At 32.2% G+C, this 22275-nt stretch overlaps 1 protein-coding gene across 1 annotated transcript in view; it reads left to right on the plus strand.

Moving 5' to 3' along the window:
- Window positions 1-20923, plus strand: part of LOC115220538 (short transient receptor potential channel 7) — a 116327-nt gene extending 95404 nt beyond the window's left edge. The window contains exons 9-13 of the mRNA XM_029790682.2: window positions 10057-10255; window positions 12285-12443; window positions 13677-13733; window positions 17171-17246; window positions 19430-20923. Coding sequence (XP_029646542.2) covers window positions 10057-10255; window positions 12285-12443; window positions 13677-13733; window positions 17171-17246; window positions 19430-19896 — 958 coding nt within the window. The 3' untranslated portion in view covers window positions 19897-20923. The remainder of the gene's footprint in view (window positions 1-10056; window positions 10256-12284; window positions 12444-13676; window positions 13734-17170; window positions 17247-19429) is intronic.
- Window positions 20924-22275: the final 1352 nt, after the last annotated feature.

The raw sequence follows: 22275 nt of genomic DNA on the forward strand, positions 1-22275 counted from the left end.
CGTAAAGATCGACAAAATGCCGCTAAGTATTTTGTCCGGGGCGGTAGCGATTCTGCCAGATTACCGCCTTCATTGATAATATTGATTTCAAATTTTAGCTCTAATTTCGGGGGAGGGTTAAGTCGATTTCATCGATCCTAGTATATCACTGGTACTTATTTTATCGACCCCGAAAGGACGAGAGACAAAGTCGACCTCGGCAGAATTTGAATTCAGAACGTGAAGACGGACGAAAGGTCGCAAAACATTTTTCCCGGCTTGCTAACGATTCCGCTGCTCACCGCTTTTAATTGCAATGATAATATTGACAATGAAAACAATAAATTAACTCACAATCGTTTCAAATCGGTCGCTTTATTTGTAACTCCTCTGCCCAATCAGTATTAAGAATATTCCAAGACATACATTCTGCCTGGTTGTGTCTTGTTTACTGGAATAGTTTCTGTCTTGTCATGTAATTATTCTTTATCAGTTTTAATTACCGAATACATAAAGTTTATTAGAATACAAATCAGAAAAGCGACAACAATAAAATTTAACGGCAAAGAATTACAGAATTCGTTGTTTCTTGCCTGGTTCTCGGTTCAACTTCTTGATTCCCGTTCCTCGTTAAACTGCGAGTGTCTCTGAAATACGGAGAAGAATTACAAGTTCTATATTTTCTTTCTTTCATGATCTACATTGAGGTGCACGGTAGACTGTAGCATTATTTTGATGTCACGGGATCAAGTGACCGACTGCATAATCGGATGTTGTTACACATCGCTGATCCCGATACGCTTTGCATTGTCTTTCAGCTCTTGAATGACGCCACCCTGCCGGGTAGGCCAGCACTCCTCTCGTCGGAAGGATAGTTCGTTGCGGAGTGACCCATTTACAACAGAGTGAACTGGAGGAACAGGATATGAACTGTTTTATCCAAGGAAACAACGCTCCGTTCGGTCCGAGAATCGAACTGCGATTTGGCGATCGTGATTGCAACATCCTAAACACTAAGCCACGGATCTTCACGTTCTGATAAAACAATGAGAAAGTCCCTTATATTTAAAGAATTTATTGTAACCGAATTACTCATTCCACGTCAGTAATTCAATTCTTTTGTAAGAAAATATCAAGGCAATACATTTAAAGAACGTGGAAAGACTCATCTTAAAATTTTGGAAGTTTCTGATATATTAAGATAAATTTTAGAACGCATTATCCACCATATTTGATGTTACCAAAGTAAAGGCATATATTATCGATCCCTTATCCGTTAGATGTGTGCGAAAACCTTCTCGCTATAATTACTTTGACTTTCATCTAATCGATCGTCAGGCCAACTTTGCAGAAAATTTAAGTTCTTGCATATTTTAAAATTTCTTTGTTTCCAGGTTATCTAAGAAACTCGATGTAAATATTCAAATTGAAGAAGACATGGTATGTTAATGTAAAACAATGTACTAGGCTAGATATAGTTTTATGTCCCCGTTTCTTAATTCCTCATTCTATCTCTTACCATATCTCCTATAAACATTAGGCCTCGCTATCTATCTTCGCATATGGTTCAGCAAGCAGTTTTTATATTTCTATTTGTAACACTTAGCTGTATAAAATTATACAAATTAATAAATTCGTTAAAAGACCACACGCATCTAGAAGAGGCTAAAGATTATTGATTGGCCGCAGAACTTGAATAGAGCTCCTTCTTCGAACCCACAGTGTTGTAAATGTAAAGACAACCTAAAAGCGGTTTTTGAAATCAAAGCGTAGACATGTAGCTACTAAATTCTAGATATGAAACAGGGTCTTTTTATGGGTGTTATCTTCAATAATATAGGCATGGACGCATGTTATATACGAAATTAGATACAATCGCCCACACACACACACACACACGTACACGTGTATGTATATATGTATTTATGTATGAAGTTATGTATATGCATCTCCATGCATGTATATAAAATCATGTGATGGAGTTGCGCGTCGAAGACGACGTATTGGTGTTCAACCTTTGCCGAAGGACCTGCACAAGCGATTCGTTTATAGAGACCAAATGGTTTGTGTCGCACATTAGCTCACGTTCTCCATCAGGTCGATAATTATCTGTACAGATGCATGGTGTGCCACACTTCTGGTGTCGAAGCGATCGTAACGTAACGTGAAATAGAGTGTTTTGCTCAACATAACACCCAATCTAGGAATTGAAACCATGATTGTGAGTGCAAAACCGTAACCACTCGGCCATGTGTTCTCACTAAAGTTCATATACGAACCGAAATATATGCATATCTATCTATCTATCTATCTATCTATCTATCTATCTATCTATCTATCTATCTATCTATCTATCTTTCTCTCACTCTCTCTCTCTCTCTCTCTCTCTATCTATATATATATATATATATATATTATATATATATATATATACATGTACGTACATATATATATATATATATGTATACATGTACGTACATATATATATATATATATATATATATATATATATATATATATATAATATATATTCGGTTAAATAATTGAGATTCTAGTGAATTCTAAAGAATTCACATGAATATGGTCCTTAACTAGGATGCACCGGAAATCTATATGGTGTTAACCATACGACAAGTGGGGTGATTACAAATAGGAAAAAAGCAACAAGAATGGATGAAAATCTCGGTACGATCGTTTCGTACGAGGACATCTGTAATAAGCTACAAAAAATGCAGTGAATACAGATGGCTCGTACTCGTCAGCCGAAAAAACATCAGAGAATTCCCAAACATCAAAAGGGTTAGATACAAAAGAGGTTGTAAGATTAGCTGCATTGAAGAAAGTTCGATTCATGGAGATCTGATGAAAGGTTTTAAACCTATAGAATTTATGCATGTCTACATATAGCTCATATTGAATATTTGATCAAGTTGTGTGAAGAAATTTTCGGATATAGTCATGCAAAATTTCTGAAAATCCGATGAAAAAGTCTTGAACTTACAAAATATGTGTATGTCCTTATAGTTCATAATCCAGTTTTGTGGAGAGATTTAGAGTACAATCATGCGAAAAATACCCCATTTTTCTTTCCTTTCTAATGACCTCTTTGTAACCTGACAATCTATTAATAGTAACATTTATAAATAAAGAAATAAATTGTTGACTTCAGTTCGAATTTGGTTCTAAACAAACTTAGACTGTTTTGTTAGTATCATCTTGTGCCCATCCCCTTAGCTTCCCCTTTCCTTTCTCTTTGACAGCTTAAATAGCAGTAACTGATTAAATTTCTACCTCCTTCCTCCAATTTCTGTGATTCTTGAAAATTTCATTAACAACCTGAACCGCTACAATATAAGACTGTCATTTTGCTTCTCATTCGGATTCCCTGATATTTTTCGCATGATTGTACCCTAAATCTCTCCACAAAACTGGATTATGAACTATAAGGACATACACATATTTTGTAAGTTCAAGACTTTTTCATCGGATCTCCAAAAAAATCGAACTTATCTGCGATTCTTGTAAATTTCAATAACAATCTGTTCCTCTACACGACATGACAGTCACTATGTTTTTACTCAGACTTTCCTCTACATGATGTGCCAGTCACTTTGCCTCTTATTCGGATTTTCAGAAATTTTGCATGACTATATCCGAAAATTTCTTCACACAACTTGATCAAATATTCAATATGAGCTATATGTAGACATGCATAAATTCTATAGGTTTAAAACCTTTCATCGGATCTCCATGAATCGAACTTTCTTCAATGCAGCTAATCTTACAACCTCTTTTGTATCTACCCCTTTTGATGTTTGGGAATTCTCTGATGTTTTTTCGACTGACGAGTACGAGCCATCTGTATTCACTGCATTTTTGTAGCTTATTAAAGATGTCCTCGTACGAAACGATCGTACCGAGATTTTAATCCATTCTTGTTGCTTTTTTCCTATATATATATATATATATATATATATATATATATATATATATTATATATATATATATATAATATATTATGTATGTATATATATATATAATATATATTAATATATATATATATATATATATATATATATATGTTATATATATATATATATATATATGTATATATATATATATATAATATATAGGCACCTCGGGAAGTGTCTTCTATTATAACCGCGGGCGACCAAAGTCTTTTGAGTGCATTTGGTAGACGAAAATTGAAAGAGCCCGTCGTAATATATATATATATATATATATATATATATATATATAAATATTATATATATATATATATATAATAAATATATATATATATCATTATATATAAATATATATATATATATATATATAATAATATATATAATATATATATATAATATTATATAGTATATATATATATATATAAATTATATATATATATATATATATATATATATAAATATATATATACATACATATATATATATATAAATATAATACACAACTTCATTTTGAGATTGCTAGTGTTAACAAAACTCGCAAATAATTTCGGGGGATTTTAATATGTTTTTTAATCTTTTATCATCCCAAATTTTTTATTATACCTATGTTTTATAACTTTTAAATGTAAATTCCCTGTGTTTTATGTATAACACCGATTTTTATCGCTTTATATATATTTTATATTCATATATTTGGAATTTATATATATTCGTTTTGTAAGAATATATGAATGTATGTATGTATTTGATTTTCGAGCGTGGATCTTAATTATGTTCCTCTAGTTTCCGCTTACATTGCCTCCGTTGAAATTAAGAACTATATATATATATATATATATATATATATATATATATGCAACAAGGATATCCAGAGGTAATGCAGTACGATCGTTTCAGGCGACTCCTTTTAAATGGATCTTTAGAAATGGTAGAGGGGTGTTTCTATATAATCACCCCATTTTGATTATATGGATAATACCATACTAAATTCTGGTACCATTTTCATCTCAATCTAAATTTTACTATATATATATATATATATATATATATATATATATGCATATGTGTATATCTACATAAAAAATATGTGTGTGTCTCTGTGTGAGTGTGTGCGTGTATGTGAATGTGTATCTGTGTGAACGTATAGGCATAGATATTAGTGTGTGTTAGGTTGACAATAATGAGGTCGTGTTTTCTTTTCCGGCAACAGACATCAGTTTAAGTCCAAAGCCTTTCATTGTATGTTGCACCAGTCGACCTGGATGAAAATAAGCACCAAGGTTAAAGAATGGGGTTTCTCAAGTGGAGAAAAAGGAAATCTCTAGAGAAAATCATTTAAACAAAATTTTAATCTAATTGATATACACAGGGGAGTGGGAGGAGAATGAATTTGATGTGTGGTAGCCTACGTCACAACTCCTGAGATATTTCTGTCTAAGAGAACTTCTTGGAGAAACGTAAATCACTTAATGGTTGCTAATGAATTACAATGGCTAATAATGTTTTGTGCGATAACATTTGTTGATTACTCAAGTTCAAATAATGACATTAAAAAATCTATTGCTGAGAAAACTTGAATTAAGAGCAGCTTACAGTACTTAACGGAGTGAGCTGAAAAAGTGTTTTATTATATATAATAATATAGCTTATGTTATTAACCTAACGGAGAAAATCTTCAGCTTTAATGAAAACTTGTTACGCACAAAATACTATTTCTATTCGATGTTCTGATGTCTTCGTAGCTGTGAGTTGAACATGTTTGTCTAAGAAGATCCAGTAAGAATTTATCGCTATAACTGCCGAAGATCATAGCTATTCCTCGTGTAGGTCTCCATTAAAATTGATTTTTGGTTATTGGGACTGTCACAGATTTTCTCCCTTATCTCCTGTGAGAAGAAATTTTTATTAACGCAAAAAATATTTTTGTCATTAATGTCACGTAATTAATAGAATTATTTTCAGGTCACCGTGTCTATTATGGTAGTTTGGCGTAGCTAATGATTGTCTGGTCACTGACAAACTTTGCATATCGCTTATGTATTATTAAACACGACGAATATGAAATGTTTTTCTCTATCATCTCCATAGTTCAATACCTGTTCGATTGTCAGTAATTCATCAATTAATTTCGGAAAAGAAGCCATAAAATATATGATCAGATCTCGTGATTTTAAAGATTTATCTGCGTGTTAAGCCGAAACTTTTAAACTTCACTTGCTATCAACATTAATCTTTGAATCTCACTTTGAACCCATTATTTATCAGGTTTTTTTTCCAAGAACAGCTTCATATAACTCGCATCAAACAAATTTCCTTTTTAGGAAATCGATAATGCCTCCTAAGCAGTAACTTAACTCTCTCTATATATGAGAGGACCAATCGAAGAAGTTCTACAGCGCCTATGGCCTTTTTCAGGGTCTTTAGAAATGGTAGAAGGGTGTTTCTATATGTATCAAGTGGCCAATCGGAGAAAGATGTACAGAGCCTATGGCCTTTTTAAGGACCTCTTGAAAAGGTAAAGGGGCGTTCATCTATATATCGACGAACCAATTGGAGGATGTGCAGAGCCTTTGGACTTTTGGGGGCCCCTAGCTTATTGCTCTCATGATTCCACTACTCTGTCACGCAACTTACACTATATGACGACACAAAAGACGCGCGGACATATTAGACGCTCTCCAATTTCATCAGTGAATATTCAGGAAAAATATTTTCGTGCTCAACTTTGCTTATAGGACCCGGGGTGATTGCTTTGAGACATTCTGACAGTTTTTTGAAAAAGGGTTGCGTCTTATATGTCATCAAGTACGGTTGTTATTTCTCGACCTCTCGTCACCCTTGTTGTGTTCACTGCCTCACCACGCTATGTTAGCCAGTAAACTTACTCTCCCTCTCTCCCTCTCTCTCTCTCTCTCTCTCTCTCTCTCTCTCTATATATATATATATATATATATATATATATATAGATAGATAGATAGATAGATAGATAGATAGATAGATAGATAGATAGGTACATACATATATATATACGCAAGCATATTTATATAAACACACATACACACACATATATATGTAAGTATATATATATGTATGTATATATGTATGTATACACGTTTGTGTATGCTTGAGAGCATGTATGTAAATCACAGCACAAACATCTATACCATAGACATCTCACCCCCATGATGTTATCCATTTCTTCCAGAAACGGGGGGAGTGTTGAGATTAGGCCTAACAACCTCTTTTCAGCTGACATTTTACAAAAACCCATTGAAAGAAACTATAAAACATGGCGGACATGAACGGGATGGAACATGAGACAGCGGCTTAAAAACCAATATAGTGGAGAATAATCGTACTTAATTCATTTTCTTGGATGCTATTCCTAATTTGGTCAAATTTTCTTTTAATCCAGCAAATATCGATAAAGTGAATCCAATAAATCTACGAATCGAATCATTGAACTGTCCAATCTAAAACTATCATTTTACAAAACACACAAAAAAGATAATAATATTCGCTTACATTTTTCTTTTAATTCCTACTTGTTAAGGATTGATTCTGGGGGCGGAATATCGTATTTTGCCATACAAGGGGACACAGAATTGAGCGGAATATCGTTTTCTTCCATAGAAGGGGGCATAAAATTGGAGGCTGCGTAGCTGAATATATTTCAAACGAACTTTAATAAATATTCGTGCATTAATCCGAAAGTTTCTACTTATATTTAAGTCCTTATATCTCAATGATCTAATTCAATATTATTCAAGTAATTTTTTTGGTAAAAGGCCAATTTCTGTATATGTTATATAAAGGTATGGAGTAAAAAAAAAATAGAGAATAAAATACAACGTTAAATTGATTACATAAATAATTGCTTAATTTCAGAATAGAAGAAATAATCTTTTAAATTTAGGTGATTCTGTAACTGATTTCTAAAGTTAAGCTTTAAGAGAAAATCGGAAGCAATAAATTCGATATAAAAGCGATTTACTAGAAGCTGGAAACATAATCTTTTTTTTTTACGTGTGTGGTAAATATTTATTTATAAAGTAATCGGCTTTAAAATAATGTCTTGCACGAAAATCTAATTTTTGTTTTCCAATAGAAATGATTGATTTCCAAACTTTACATATACCCCCACCCACAAGAAACACTAACAGATAGATTCAAATGCTAAAATTAATGAAGTTTGCTTTTGTTATATGTACATTAATATAAATTATTTATTTATATAGTATTTTCTGTTATAAATGACTATTTTAATGTCAAAAACGGTTATTTACATATTATTTTCGCTTTTTTAAGCTTGATATCCAATTTTATAGAACATGGAGCCTTGAGAATGCTGGGATACAATCATAATTTTCACTGATAACACTGACAAAACCAGCGTCAGTGGAATGGTTGCATGACTCGAGAAGCGAATTAAAATTATTAATATTCTGTCAAACAAACTACCATTCGTTATGAAATAATGTCATCCAAGAAGATGTTTTCTCAAATGCCAGTCATTCTTTAGGAAGTAAATGGAAGGGTTAATATTGTAACAATGGCCAGCGATTTGAAATGGAATTCTGGGAAAATATAAAATAAAAAAGATTGATATTCTTCTTGAGCAATAAAATGATAAGAAACTATATTTATAGGGGGAAAAAATGACTAAATATGGCAGTTTCTACACGAGACCTAGTGTCGACAGAATTCGGAAAATATTTGTGCACAATGAGCAAGCGTTCACAGCACGACGTGTCTTTTACCTTAATCTCGGATCGATCAAGTCTTCGGGAATGAAATTTGGTAGATGGAAACTGTATGGAAACCTGTCGGACCATTCCTATTTTGGGGGTTCTAGAATTAATCCATTGCTAGTAATAATACCATCAACGGGCTCTTAACTGCTTTTAGTGGAATCTTCTTAGTTGCAATTAATCTGGTCAGGTATTTTTCATTTTACTGTCAATTTCAGAGCCCCTTAAAGGAATCGCTATTCTTTCTCTTTTTGCGAAAACTTTAAAATAAAATTACGGAGAAGTACTTGCATAGCAAGTGACCTGATCTGAGATCGTGTGCTGAAACAAAACAATTACAGGATGGAAGGTGTTTATTAGCCATTTAAAAATACACAAAAGCCGTTCGATTTACTTCAACATTTAATTTGCCAAGATATTTTCATCGCTTTGAGATCGCGACCTCTTCACTGATAAAATTATGTGCTGCATCTCACTGAATTTTGTCAGTGAACAGGTCGCGGTCTCAAAGCGATGAAAATATTTTGGCAAATTAAATTTAAACATTGAAGTGCTTTTGTGTTTTTAAATGGCTTATAAACACCTTCCAATCCGTAATTGTTAAAAATAAAAGCAAACAAACAATTCAGCATGCTAAATGCAACCTCGTGAACATGTTAGGTGAATGCTATAAAGCAAAGGTAAAGGTTACATCTTCAAGTCAAACTGACTCATAAGGGTCAGTTTCCATGGCGTGTGAATTCTCCACCTGTAAGGAACACCGATCCATCACTGGATCATTCATTTTTGCCAGCTGACTGGACTGGAAGAACGTGAAATGAAGTGCTTTGCTCAAGAACACAATTCATCACCCGGTCCAGGAATTGAAACCACCATCTTACGATCATGAGTTCAACACCATAACCACTAAACCACGCGCCTCCACTGGGGAATAGCATTGGCACACCTAATGCAGTGTTAGAGGAAGTTGGATCAAGAGACGCAATTTATTTTCTGTGCAAGAGACATAGATTGATATCATTGCTACTTCGGTACCGTTTGGCGAAAGTTTAAGAGAAATGTTACTGGAAAAGACGAAGGGTGTCGATTACCTACGAAGCCGATTATATAAAGAACTAGAGTCAACTGTCTACGAGAAAGAGAGAGAGAGAGAGAGAGAGAGAGAGAGAGAGAGAGAGAAAGAGAATAACTATCAATTAAAAATATAGAACTTCTTTGATAAAATCATCAACGATCAAAGTGTCTTTATTGCTTGGAAATCAATTTTTGATATCATATATTCGATTATATTGATTGATTATTTTTTTAACTTTAATTACTCAAGAATTCCAATTTTTTCTATATATATATATTTTCAGACTTCTTACCACTTTTGAGACATTGTTTTGGGCTGCCTTTGGAATGGGAAATCCAAAAGCTCCAAAGTCTACTGGGAAAAGTAACCACTTGGTTGAAACAGTGGGAAATTTAATGTATGGAGTGTATATAATCGGAGCTGTGGTTGTTCTTATTAATATGCTTATTGCCATGATGAGCAATACGTTCGAGGAAATACAGGTAATTACTTGCTTTATGTCTTTAAACTTTTAAAGCTTTTAATTAATCTTATTATAATTCTGCTTGTTCCTTCGTTACTTAGCCCATCCGTAACGCTTCCGCCAAGGAAAGGCGGAGAGCGAAATAAAAACGAGAGAGAAAAAGAGGATAAGGCGCAGAGTAAGTGATAAAGAGGAAGAGTACTGTGTATTAAGTTTATAAAATTGTGCAAAAATTATATAAAGTGTATATATAAAGTGCATTAAATAACCATGGTATTTCAGTTTCCTTCACTTTTCAACGATTAGCGAACGAGCGACTATCTTTTGATACAGGCACAACACAGGTTTCACTTTCAGGTTCTTCTGATAACGTTTTCAGAAATAACTCAGTAAATATACTATTAATTCCATGAAATATTCATGGGTTCCGCCTATATAAATTAGTCTTTCAATTACATATGTGTGCGACATAATGTTAGGTATAAACATCTTCAGCATAACTTAATATTGAACTTAGAACAGTGAACCTAAATAAATAATTATAACGAAACGAAACTCGCATCCCGTCGGTTACGACGACAAGATTCCAGTTGATCCGATCGGCAGAAGATCCAGCTAGTGAAATTAACGTGCAGGTGGCTGAGTACACCACAGACACGCTATCTCTTAACGTAGTTCTCAGGAACACTTAGCGTGACATAGAATATGACACGGTTGGCTCATTGAATTACAGGTACGGCTCATTTTTGCCAGCTGAGTGGACTGGCATAACGAGAAATAAAGTGTCTTGCTCAAGGACAGAACGAACTGCCGGGATTCGAACTCAAGGTATCACGATCAGGAACTGAATACCTTAACCACTTAACAACGTGCCTTCACAATTACGACGAAATATTAAGAGTTCGTAACGTTATCGATTGGCAGAGTATGAAGAGGCAGAGAGCGTTCATCAGTCTGGAAGATTAAATGTAGAACAAATGTATTCAATTTTGCTACCTAATTTATTCAGAGGCTAACTAGAAGTTACACTCTCCATTCAAACACTTTATTCTGTGTACTTGTTTCAAAACTTAGTTTAAAAACATTTTTTAAAACTCATTCCACTTTAAAAGCGTTTAAAAGTATCACTATAGTGTTTAAATTATATATTGTGTGTCATGTTATAGATGATACATACATATATATAAAAAGCCATTTTAAAATTAAGAAGTGAGTATGATTACAGCTGTTTCAGTATATCAATTTGTATTTAACTCGTTGCAATTGATAGACATCATCCGAAAGATTATATGACAAAGATAAATAGAAGGAACATAGAGAGAAAATATGAGGAAGAGAAAGGAAAAAAGGATACATCTATCCATTGGTTAGATGGTTAGATTACCTCTAACTAATATCTTACACAATATATATATATATATATATATATATATATATATATATATATATATATATATATATATATATATATATATATATATATATATATATATATATATACGACTAGAAGAATATATAGTGACTATATATATATAAAATTGCAGCGGGGAATTTTGCCAGTGAAAAGGTTGTGGTTTCAAATCGACGAAAATATTTTGACACAAATTATATTTTGAAGTGAATGTAACGGTCTTTGTTTGTTTTTAAAAGGCTTATATATAGAGACTATATAAATAAATGTACTTATATATACATTTATACTAAGTCTCCGACTGTAGAGACTAGAACCAACGAAAGAATCTCCAGTCTGTTGTTGCACTAAATTACTTTGACTCTCTTTCTCTCTCTCTCTCTCTCTCTCTCTCTCCATCTATCTATCTATCTATCTATCTATCTATCTATCTATCTATCTATCTATCTATCTATCTATCTATCTATCTATCTATCTATCTATCTATCTATCTATCTATCTATCTATCTATCTATCTATCTATCTATCTGTCTGTCTATCTATCTATGTATCTACCTATTTCTCTTGTAGCATTCTCTCGTCGAATTTCGCCCTCGCCAGAGTATTTTCATAAGAATCTCTCTTTTACATTTTACAGGATGATGAAGATGTGGAATGGAAATTTGCTCGAGCCAAGCTTTGGATATCTTTCATTGATGGAGGCGGAACTCTTCCGGTCCCATTTAACATAATACCCACGCCAAAGTCCATATTAAAAATTTTTATCTACCTAAAAAAGATTTTTATGCGTTATGTAGTAAGTTTGATTTTGAATCCAATTTTAAAGCTTTCTCCTTGTAATATTAGTTTTCATATCGTACGATTAATGATGGTTAGGACTGACAGAATCGTTACAGTCTTCGACAAAGTGCTTATCGGAATTATGTTCTGAGTTTAACATTCCACCGCGCTAAATGTTGTCTTTCGTCGTTTCAGATGAGCACCGGAATCGCACCATCCTCACCCAAAATTTCAGGCCTTGTTCCTACACTAAAAAAGATTATTGTTATTATTATTATTATTATTATTATTATTATTATTATTATTAATTCCGTCAATCCAATCATCTCTCTTTCTCTCAATCTCTACTTGTATGTATGTATGTATGTGTGTATGTATGTATGCATACATGTATGTATGTATGTATGTATGTATGTATGTATGTATGTATGTATGTATGTATGTATGTATGTATGCATGTATGTATGTATGTATGCATGTATGTATGTATGTATGTATAGTTGCACTTATATATGCATGTATAGATGCACTTATGTATGTATGTATGGATGTATGTGTGTATGTATGTATGCATACATGTATGTATGTATGTGTGTATGTATGCATGTATGTATGTATGTATGTATGTATGCATGTATGTATGTATGTATAGTTGCACTTATATATGTATGTATGTATGTATAGATGCACTTATGTATGTATGTGTGTATGTATGTATGCATGCATGTATGTATGTACGTATGTATGTATGTATGTACGTATGTATGTATGTATGTATGTATGTATGTATGTGTGTATGTATGTATGTATGTATGTATGTGTGTATGTATGTATGTATGTATGTATGCTTGTTCGACGTTATAGTTCAATATAGTTTCCTACAATACATGAAAAGCCGCAGTTGTAATCCCTCATCCGGTTTAACATCACTGTTTGATCGTTAGATTAGTTTAGCGTTGGAGGAGTAAACACATTGTTGTAAGGACATATAGACAGGTCAGGAGTTTCCGTTCTCCTTCCTTCCCACCAATCTTAGAAGCCCAGTAAAGGATCGTGTCTCATACACTTCCTTACAGAGTAACCGACGTAAAAAATTTATACGTCATAGTACTGGTGCATATAGTTTAGTAGGATACAGTGTAGATATGATGGTGGAGTTGAGAAGAGAATCAATACCGTAATGTGCAAAATCATGTTGAGAAAGATATTCGAATATATATTTATATAGAATTGTTTCCTCTCGTTTCAGATGCATTCAGGAGAAGAGCCAACGTCACCTAGTACAATTATAGACTATGAATACAAGGTAGGTGTCATTCTAAACTCATCATGAAAAATGCACCGATAAGGGCGTCTATGTATGTATGCAAATATATAGAGGTGTTGTGTGTGTGTGTGTATCATATACATATATATATTATGTATACATATATATATATATATACCCTTTACATATATATATATATGTATATATACATATATATATATATATATATACATATATATATATATCTATACATATATATATATATGTAAAGGGTAAGACCCCCTTCGGTCATGAATGAGCATGGGATTGCCCCTAGAAAGTACCCTCCTAGACACAAGTCCGGGCAAAGTTGTTTATGGAAGACCAGCAGTCGCCCATGCATACCAGCCTCCCCTCTCCACGCCGGCACCAGTGTTATCCAAGGGAAAGACAATGGTCGATACAGCTTGGCACCAGTGACGTCGCAACTCATTTCTACGCTGAGTGAACTGGAGCAACGTGAAATAAAGTGCTTTGCTCAAGAACACAACACGCAGCCCGGTCCGGGATTCGAGCTCACAACCTCACGATCGTAAGCTCGACGCTCTAACCACTGAGCCATGCGCCTTCACTATGTATACATATGTATACATATAGATTATATATATTATATTATATATATATATATATAATATATATATATACTATATAGTATATATAATATATATATATATATATTATATAATATATATATATATCTATATAATATATATATATTATATAATATATATATATATATATATATATAATTTATACATATATATATATATCTATATATAATTTATACATATATATATATATATATATATATATATATAATTTATATATATATATATATATATATAATAATTATACATATATATATATATATATATATATATATATTAATTATACATATATATATATATATATATATATAATTGATACCATAGATATTATGATATATATATATTATATAGATATATAGATAATTATACATATATATATGATACATATAATATCTATATATAATATATATATTTAATAAATAAAATATATGCTACATATATTATATGTAATACCCTACATCTACATGTAATAATACCTGCATAATATATATATATATATATATTACTCCTGTTTTTTTTCGTTGTTAAAAAAAGTCCGTTTCCATGTTTGTGTTTTATGTTTTCGTTTCCCGTTAAGTTCTACGTCTATTTGTGGTGTCTTTACTCATATATATATATATATATATATATATATATATATACTATATATATCATGTATATATACCATGTCAGATGTAGGTACGTACATATATGTATGTATGCATATATTTTATTTATTAAATTATTGTATGACTGAGCGCCATCGCGTCGTTCCGTTTCCTTTCTTTTCTCCAAGTAAGTTTATATATATATATATATATATGTACGCATATAGTTATGGATCCATGTATATAAAAACACATATGCAAGAATAGATATCTATATATGTATATACATACAGGCGTGTGCAAAAGTAGGTATACCGTTGCTTAATGTGATTGGAATGTTCTTTTCACTCTTATTCTAAAACAATAAACAGACAGACGTGGAAAGAACATCCCACACATATTCACTTCAAATGCTGGCACAAGGCCAGAAGTTTCGAGCGTAGGCGTAAGTCGATTATATCGACCCCGGTGCCCAACTAGAAATTATTTTATCAACCCAAAAAGAATGAAAGGCAAAGTCGATCTTGGCAGAATTCGAACTCAGAGCGTAAGAACAGACGGAATGCCACGAAGCTTTTCTCGAACTTGCTGCCTTAAACATTCCACTCGTATTAAACAAGTGCGTATCTGCTTTGTGTATATATATATATATATATATAAATTAGAAAAAAAACACCTTTTATCAATTCAAAGTGAACAATTAAATTACACCATCTAGAAAATTACATATAATAGAAATATTAAAAAGAAAATAACAATAATATACCGATGATTAAGTAAATTGCAAATATATATGTATATATATATATATATATACATATGTGTATATATATATATATATATTATATGTTGTGTGGTATGTGTCTGTGTGTGTGTGTGTGTGTGTGTGTGTGTGTGTGTGTGTGTGTATGAATGAATCGTTAACATTCAAATTGGAATATTTCTTACATCTGATATTATTGCGCCACACTGTAGAATGGTTTTGTGTCCATCAGTCGTATCTTGCTGGCTTCGATCCACTTAAACGGGATTTGAAGATATTTCAATTTTTATATGGCATATAACGTTGATTATTCAACGCAATACGAAAAAAGAGTTAAAAGAAAAACACAAAAACTAACAACAAAAAATGACGACCTCACACAATCGTTTGAGGATCGGAAAATGCTTCGTTGTATTTCATCTTCGTCTTTAAGTTCTGAGTTCTAACCCCACCAGGGTCGACTTTACATTTCAACTCCCTGAGGTCGTTAGAAAACAGTATTATTCCAGTTCTGGTTTTAATGGTGTCCACTAACATCCTCTACGCAAAACTGCCTTCCACGTTCTTAATTTAGAAACTATTTAATTAATGTATTATCAATGGAATTATAATACAACTTATTTTCTCATTAATGTCTGTTCTGTCAGGTAAGCAGAAGTTCTCATCTACAGACAAATGTTGGAACTAGTTGAAACTTGCTATTTCTTACTTTTAAAAACCCATTATTTGTCGTTTAGTTTTGGACTTCATGTTTGTTTACTAAATGCTAGGAAAAACTTTGTTTGTGCATATATATATATATATATATATATATATATATATATATATATATATATATACTATACATATATATATATAATATATATAATATATATATCTATATATATATATATAATATACATATACATATATATATATATATATATATATATATATACATTACATATATATATATATATAATATATATATACATATACATATCTATATATATATATATATATATATATACTATACATATATATATATATAATATATATATATATATATATATATATATACATATACATATATATATAGACACACACACACACACACACACACACACATATCTATATATATATGTGTATGTATAGTCAGTTGTAGACACACACAATACAATACATTAAAATCGAAGTGACATTGGCTGATGTACAAACGTACATATTAAGTGGATTGAAATGGAATTCTGAGGATTGCATCAAGCGACAAAGAGGAAAAAGGAAAAATAATAAAAGAAACTTGAAAATAATAGAAAAGGAAACTAAAAAAAAATTGAAAAAAAAAAGAAGAAAAAACACAGATATATTTCAGAAGATCAAATATTGCCGTTTCTTTCAAAAACCAATTATGGCAATCTTAGAATCTTTAAACTATAGAAACCACTTTTTTTCACCAAGTACTTCGATATCTTTATGTAATTCTTTACTCTTTTATTCCAGTCTACACTTCGCAAGGTGGTATTACGGTACATCCACAAAATGAAATATGATAAAAAAGGAGATGTCGTACGAGACGGTATGGTTTTAATACATTTTATTCAAAGAATAATTCACTTTTTGCAATAAAATTCCTTCAATAATAGAAACTGCGGTAGTTCTCAACGACTAGAATTATGTTTGTCCTGCATACGGTGTCATTGGGCAACGGCGTGGCTGTGTGGTAAGAAGCTTAATTCGCAGCAGTGTGCTTCTGGGTCCAGTTCTACTGCATAGTATCTTGGGCAAGTGCGTATTACTACCGCCTCGAGCTGACAAAAGCCCTCTGAGTGAATGAGTGAATTTGATAGACGGAAACTGAAAGAAGCCCGTGTGTGTGACTTCGTGTCTTTGTTTGTTTCCCATCACGCTCGACAGTCGGTGCTGATGCGTTACGTCCCCGTAACTTAGTGGTTCAGCAAAAGAGACTGATAGAATAAACAACAAGCTTTGCAAAAAAGATGTTGGTGTCTATTCATTCGACTAAGAATTGCCAACACAACATGGCGGTCCTGGTTTAGGACGAATGTTGCTCTAAATTAGCCCCAGGAGAAATTGTCTCCAGCTGACTATAGAACACGATATGTGTCCTTATGTTTTCGCAGAAGGGAATCTAGCACCCCCACTCAACCCAAAACAATATCTGTGTATCGCGATTTCCGGGTTATTTCCCTTCATCAGCACAGAATAATTGTTCGGCTAGAGGTGCTGATGAAGAAAAATAACCCGGAAATCGTGATACACAGATATTGTTTTGAGCTGAGTGGGGCTGCGAGATTCCCTTGTTCGAAAATATAAGGACACAAATCGTGTCGTATAGCCAGCTGGAGACGATGTCTCCTGGGGCTAAATTACAGCAACATTCGTCCTAAACCAGGACTACCATGTTATGTCAGCAAACAATCTTTACTCGAGAGTACTGTTGCTGAATATCTCCCGTTGTGAGATTTACAAATAGTAATTTTCAAAACCAACGTAACTGTTAAATGGTGGGGAAACAAAGACGCAAATGATTGCGGGTTCAGTCTCACTGTGTGGCACCTTGGGCAAGTGTCTTCTACTATGGCCTCAGGTCGACCAGCGCATTGTGAGTGGATTTCGATGACGGACTCTTAAAGAAGTCCATGTGCGTGTGGGCGTGCGCGCATATTTCTATGTATGTTTGTCCCCAGCATCGCTTGACAACCGATGTCGGTGTGATTACGTCCCCGTGACTTGGCGGTTCCGCAAAAGAAACCGATAGAAAAAGTTCTAGGCTTACAAACAATAAGTCCTGGGGTCGATTTGTTCGACTAGAAGGCGGTACCCCAGCATATTCGCAGTCAAATGAGTGAAACAAGTAAAAGAGTAAAAGAGTAATATCTATCTATCTATCAATCTATATATCTATATGTAAATATAATTGTGTATATATATATATATATATATATATTAGTATATATTATAATTATATATACCATAAACTTTTTTTTAGGACTGCACACGAAAAGTGACAGTCAACATGCTAGATATAGACGTCAAATCGCCATTCTCCACAAAAGTTTATGTTCTCAGATCAAACTGAGAACATAAACTTTTTGTGAAGAATGGCGATTTGACGTCTATATCTGCATGTTGACTGTCCACTTTCTGTGCAGTCCTTAATTGGTATATATAAATATTTTAATCTCGGATTCTTCTTTAATTGCTAGACCACGGTTCTAATTGATAAAAATCAATTTTTACCCTAAATTTAATTTATATATATATTATATATATATATATTATATATATATATATATATATACCAATTAAGGACTGCACACGAAAAGTGGACAGTCAACATGCTAGATATAGACGTCAAATCGCCATTCTCCACAAAAAGTTTATGTTCTCAGATCAAACTGAGAACATAAACTTTTTGTGAAGAATGGCGATTTGACGTCTATATCTAGCATGTTGACTGTCCACTTTTCGTGTGCAGTCCTTAATTGGTATATATAAATATTTTACTCTTCGGATTCTTCTTTAATATGCTAGACCACTGGTTCTAATTGATAAAAATCAAATTTTTTACCCTAAATTTAATTTTATATATATTATATATATATATATATATATATATGTGTGTGTGTGGTGTGTGTGGTGTGTGTGTGTGTGTGTGTATCGTTTGTGCTTCATTGATATTCTATTATATTATATTATACAGTATTGTATTATATTCTTGTATTTATTTATTTCTAGATATATTTGATACCAAAGAGGAGATTGTTGGTTACTTGATGAATGTCTTCAACAAGATTAGCAACCGCATGGAAAGCATCGAAAACAGTTTGGTGGGTATAGATACGAAACTCGCGATGGATGAATGCAATAATGGTCTATTCCAACAGAATCAAAATTCCGATTTCTACAACTTTGACCTCGTGGTCGATGGCAAGAACTTATGTGATAACAACTCGCAAACACATTCCCCACCGCTCAATCGGCAACCCAAAGAAAATCTCTCTGACAGTAGACAGTCTTTTACTACCGAAGTTCAATATCATGGTAATCCGCAAAAGGACTGGTATGACCGAAGCCTGCGATTTGGGAGTTCGAAGAGTGACGGCAGGCCAAACAGAACACGTAAGCAAATGGACAGTGTCACAGAAAATGTAATTTCAAGATCTGTCCCTTTACACAGTAAATATTTTAGTCACGAGGTATGACGGGACTTTTTTTCTGATATTTTGGGACTTCAGGAGTCATCATTTCCGTTAAATCTAAGAACACGAGAAAAAGTAAAGTTTTGAGGAAGTCTTTTAAGGACTTTTGAAAACATGAATTGAAAATTCACTTCTCACCAAGGGCCCGTTTTACAAACCATGGCGAGTCGAAAGATCAATTTGACCAAATAAAACGGTCTCTATGAAATTGATCGTTGTCCGAATTGGCCAAAGGACTGGCCGAGTTTGTCACATTGATGTTGATTTAAACGAGCTAAACAGGTGTGAAAAATACAACCTCTCTAATGAAATTTCTGTTTGCTTACTCCAGATTATTTAAGTGAATACCCAAGAATAATTCACTTGTTTCGGTAATCTGCTGAGGATATTTTCACTGTACAGAGACAGATGTGCAGAGGTAATTTCACACCTAAGAAGGGAGCTACGTTCAGTTAGCCCTTAATTTGTACGAAACTACGTGATATCACTAAATATATTTCACTTATCTCCTCTCTTATATTTATTCAAAAATAATATCCAAAGATGTTTCACCAAATTTCAACTGGTGATATCACACTAAATTTCGCCTAGATCATTTTTCGTGGAATAGCAAAGACAATTTCCTGTAGTTGCGAGACTTTTAGTGAAAAATTAATCTACAGAAATATCTTCACTTTTTGCTTCTTTGCTACAAAAAGTGATCCCGTATATTTCATGTTACACTTGAATCGCATTAAACATTTAATAATAGTTCATTTAGTTTAAATATAAAATTATAATAATATCATCATTATGTTTATTAATATTATCATTATTATCATCATAAAAAATAACAATAACCATGATGTTTTCAACCAATCTACTGCAAGTAAAGTAATTACCAATTAGTTCTGAAATACCATTCTCAAAATAACTCCCTAGAATTCACTACGAAAACCACCGTAAATCTGGATTTTATTTCCCAGAGATACAATTTCTTAAACATTTTCAGATCAGTTAAGGATCTCGTTACTTTCTTTATTTTATCTAATCAATCACGTCATTGATTTATATAAGTAGTTAATTAGAAGATATCTTTTTAAACAATAATTAATGCAAATATAAAATTAGTGAATTTGAAAATAATATCTGGTAACTTAACTTATTATATATATATATAAAAGTTCTCTTTAAATATTCATAAAATTTGGGTATGTTTTGCCACAGTTTTGTCAAGATTCTTGTAAGAAGAAAAATACGATAAAACTAAGAAAGCAAAAAATAAGTTCACTTTTGAAATTCTTCTAATTCTAATGTCTATGCAGAGGCTGGAAGAGAAAGTTTTAAAATATTATATTTGATTTATTGGTATAAAATCCCATCTTAAAACTGGGTTTTAAGTAATTCATTGGAAACAACAGCAATAGGAATTTGCAACAAAATGGGTTTTTAAATTGTTATTGATTTTTTAAAATACTTTATCATAACCTTTGTTTTATATATTTACACTTTTTTCTTTCAAATATACATATATATATACATATATATATTTCTTTGTTACACTGTTTTAATTACTATATTTTTGGACCTATCTTAAAATATGAGTTAATCTGTGTTGTTATGAAGCCTACAACAGGGGTAGTTTGACTGTTTCTCTCCAGCTTTAATGTGGAAATTTTCTGTAGATATATATTTGTTTTACAGACAAAGTAACAGATGCTATGTTAAGCTGTAATCACATCACCGATACACACACTGAACTGATCCATTTTTAAACTATTTAAAATTGCAATATATCATGTGACTCCATTTCTACTTTCATTGTATTAAAGTTACTGGTTCAACAACAACAGCAGCAAAAACAACAGCAACAACAACAACAAATATGGTCCAGTTATCGTAGGATCCTTGCCTTTATTTCTTTATACAACACAATTAACACCAATCATTTTATTCCACCAGTTTATTGTTATCGTTATGATCATCCATATATTCTTAAGTGCTTTATTTGAAACTATATAAAATTTATACATGATTATGAAATTACGTACAGATGCACAAACGTCATTGAAAACATATCAGTTATTGGAGATAATGTCAAAATAAGTATATTTCAAACCAGCATTTCCCTAGATTAAGGTAATGACTAGTGCAAGACAATGGTGCAAAGCGGTTAAAATATTTTATCAATAATATTCAGTTTTATGGAATCTTAAAATATGTAGCCTCTATCCTTTTGTTACGAAGAAATGTCAAAAATTTCGAAAAATTTGAATGGAACATTTACATCCATAAAATGGATTTTTCAACATCAGCAGATGTTTTGAATTTATTATAGATATAAAGGTGGATATAGATTCTTTAATTCTTAGGTAATTATTATTGTGTATGCTATTTGAATAT

Source organism: Octopus sinensis, linkage group LG16 (assembly GCF_006345805.1).
Source record: "Octopus sinensis linkage group LG16, ASM634580v1, whole genome shotgun sequence".
Lineage (NCBI taxonomy): Eukaryota > Metazoa > Mollusca > Cephalopoda > Octopoda > Octopodidae > Octopus > Octopus sinensis.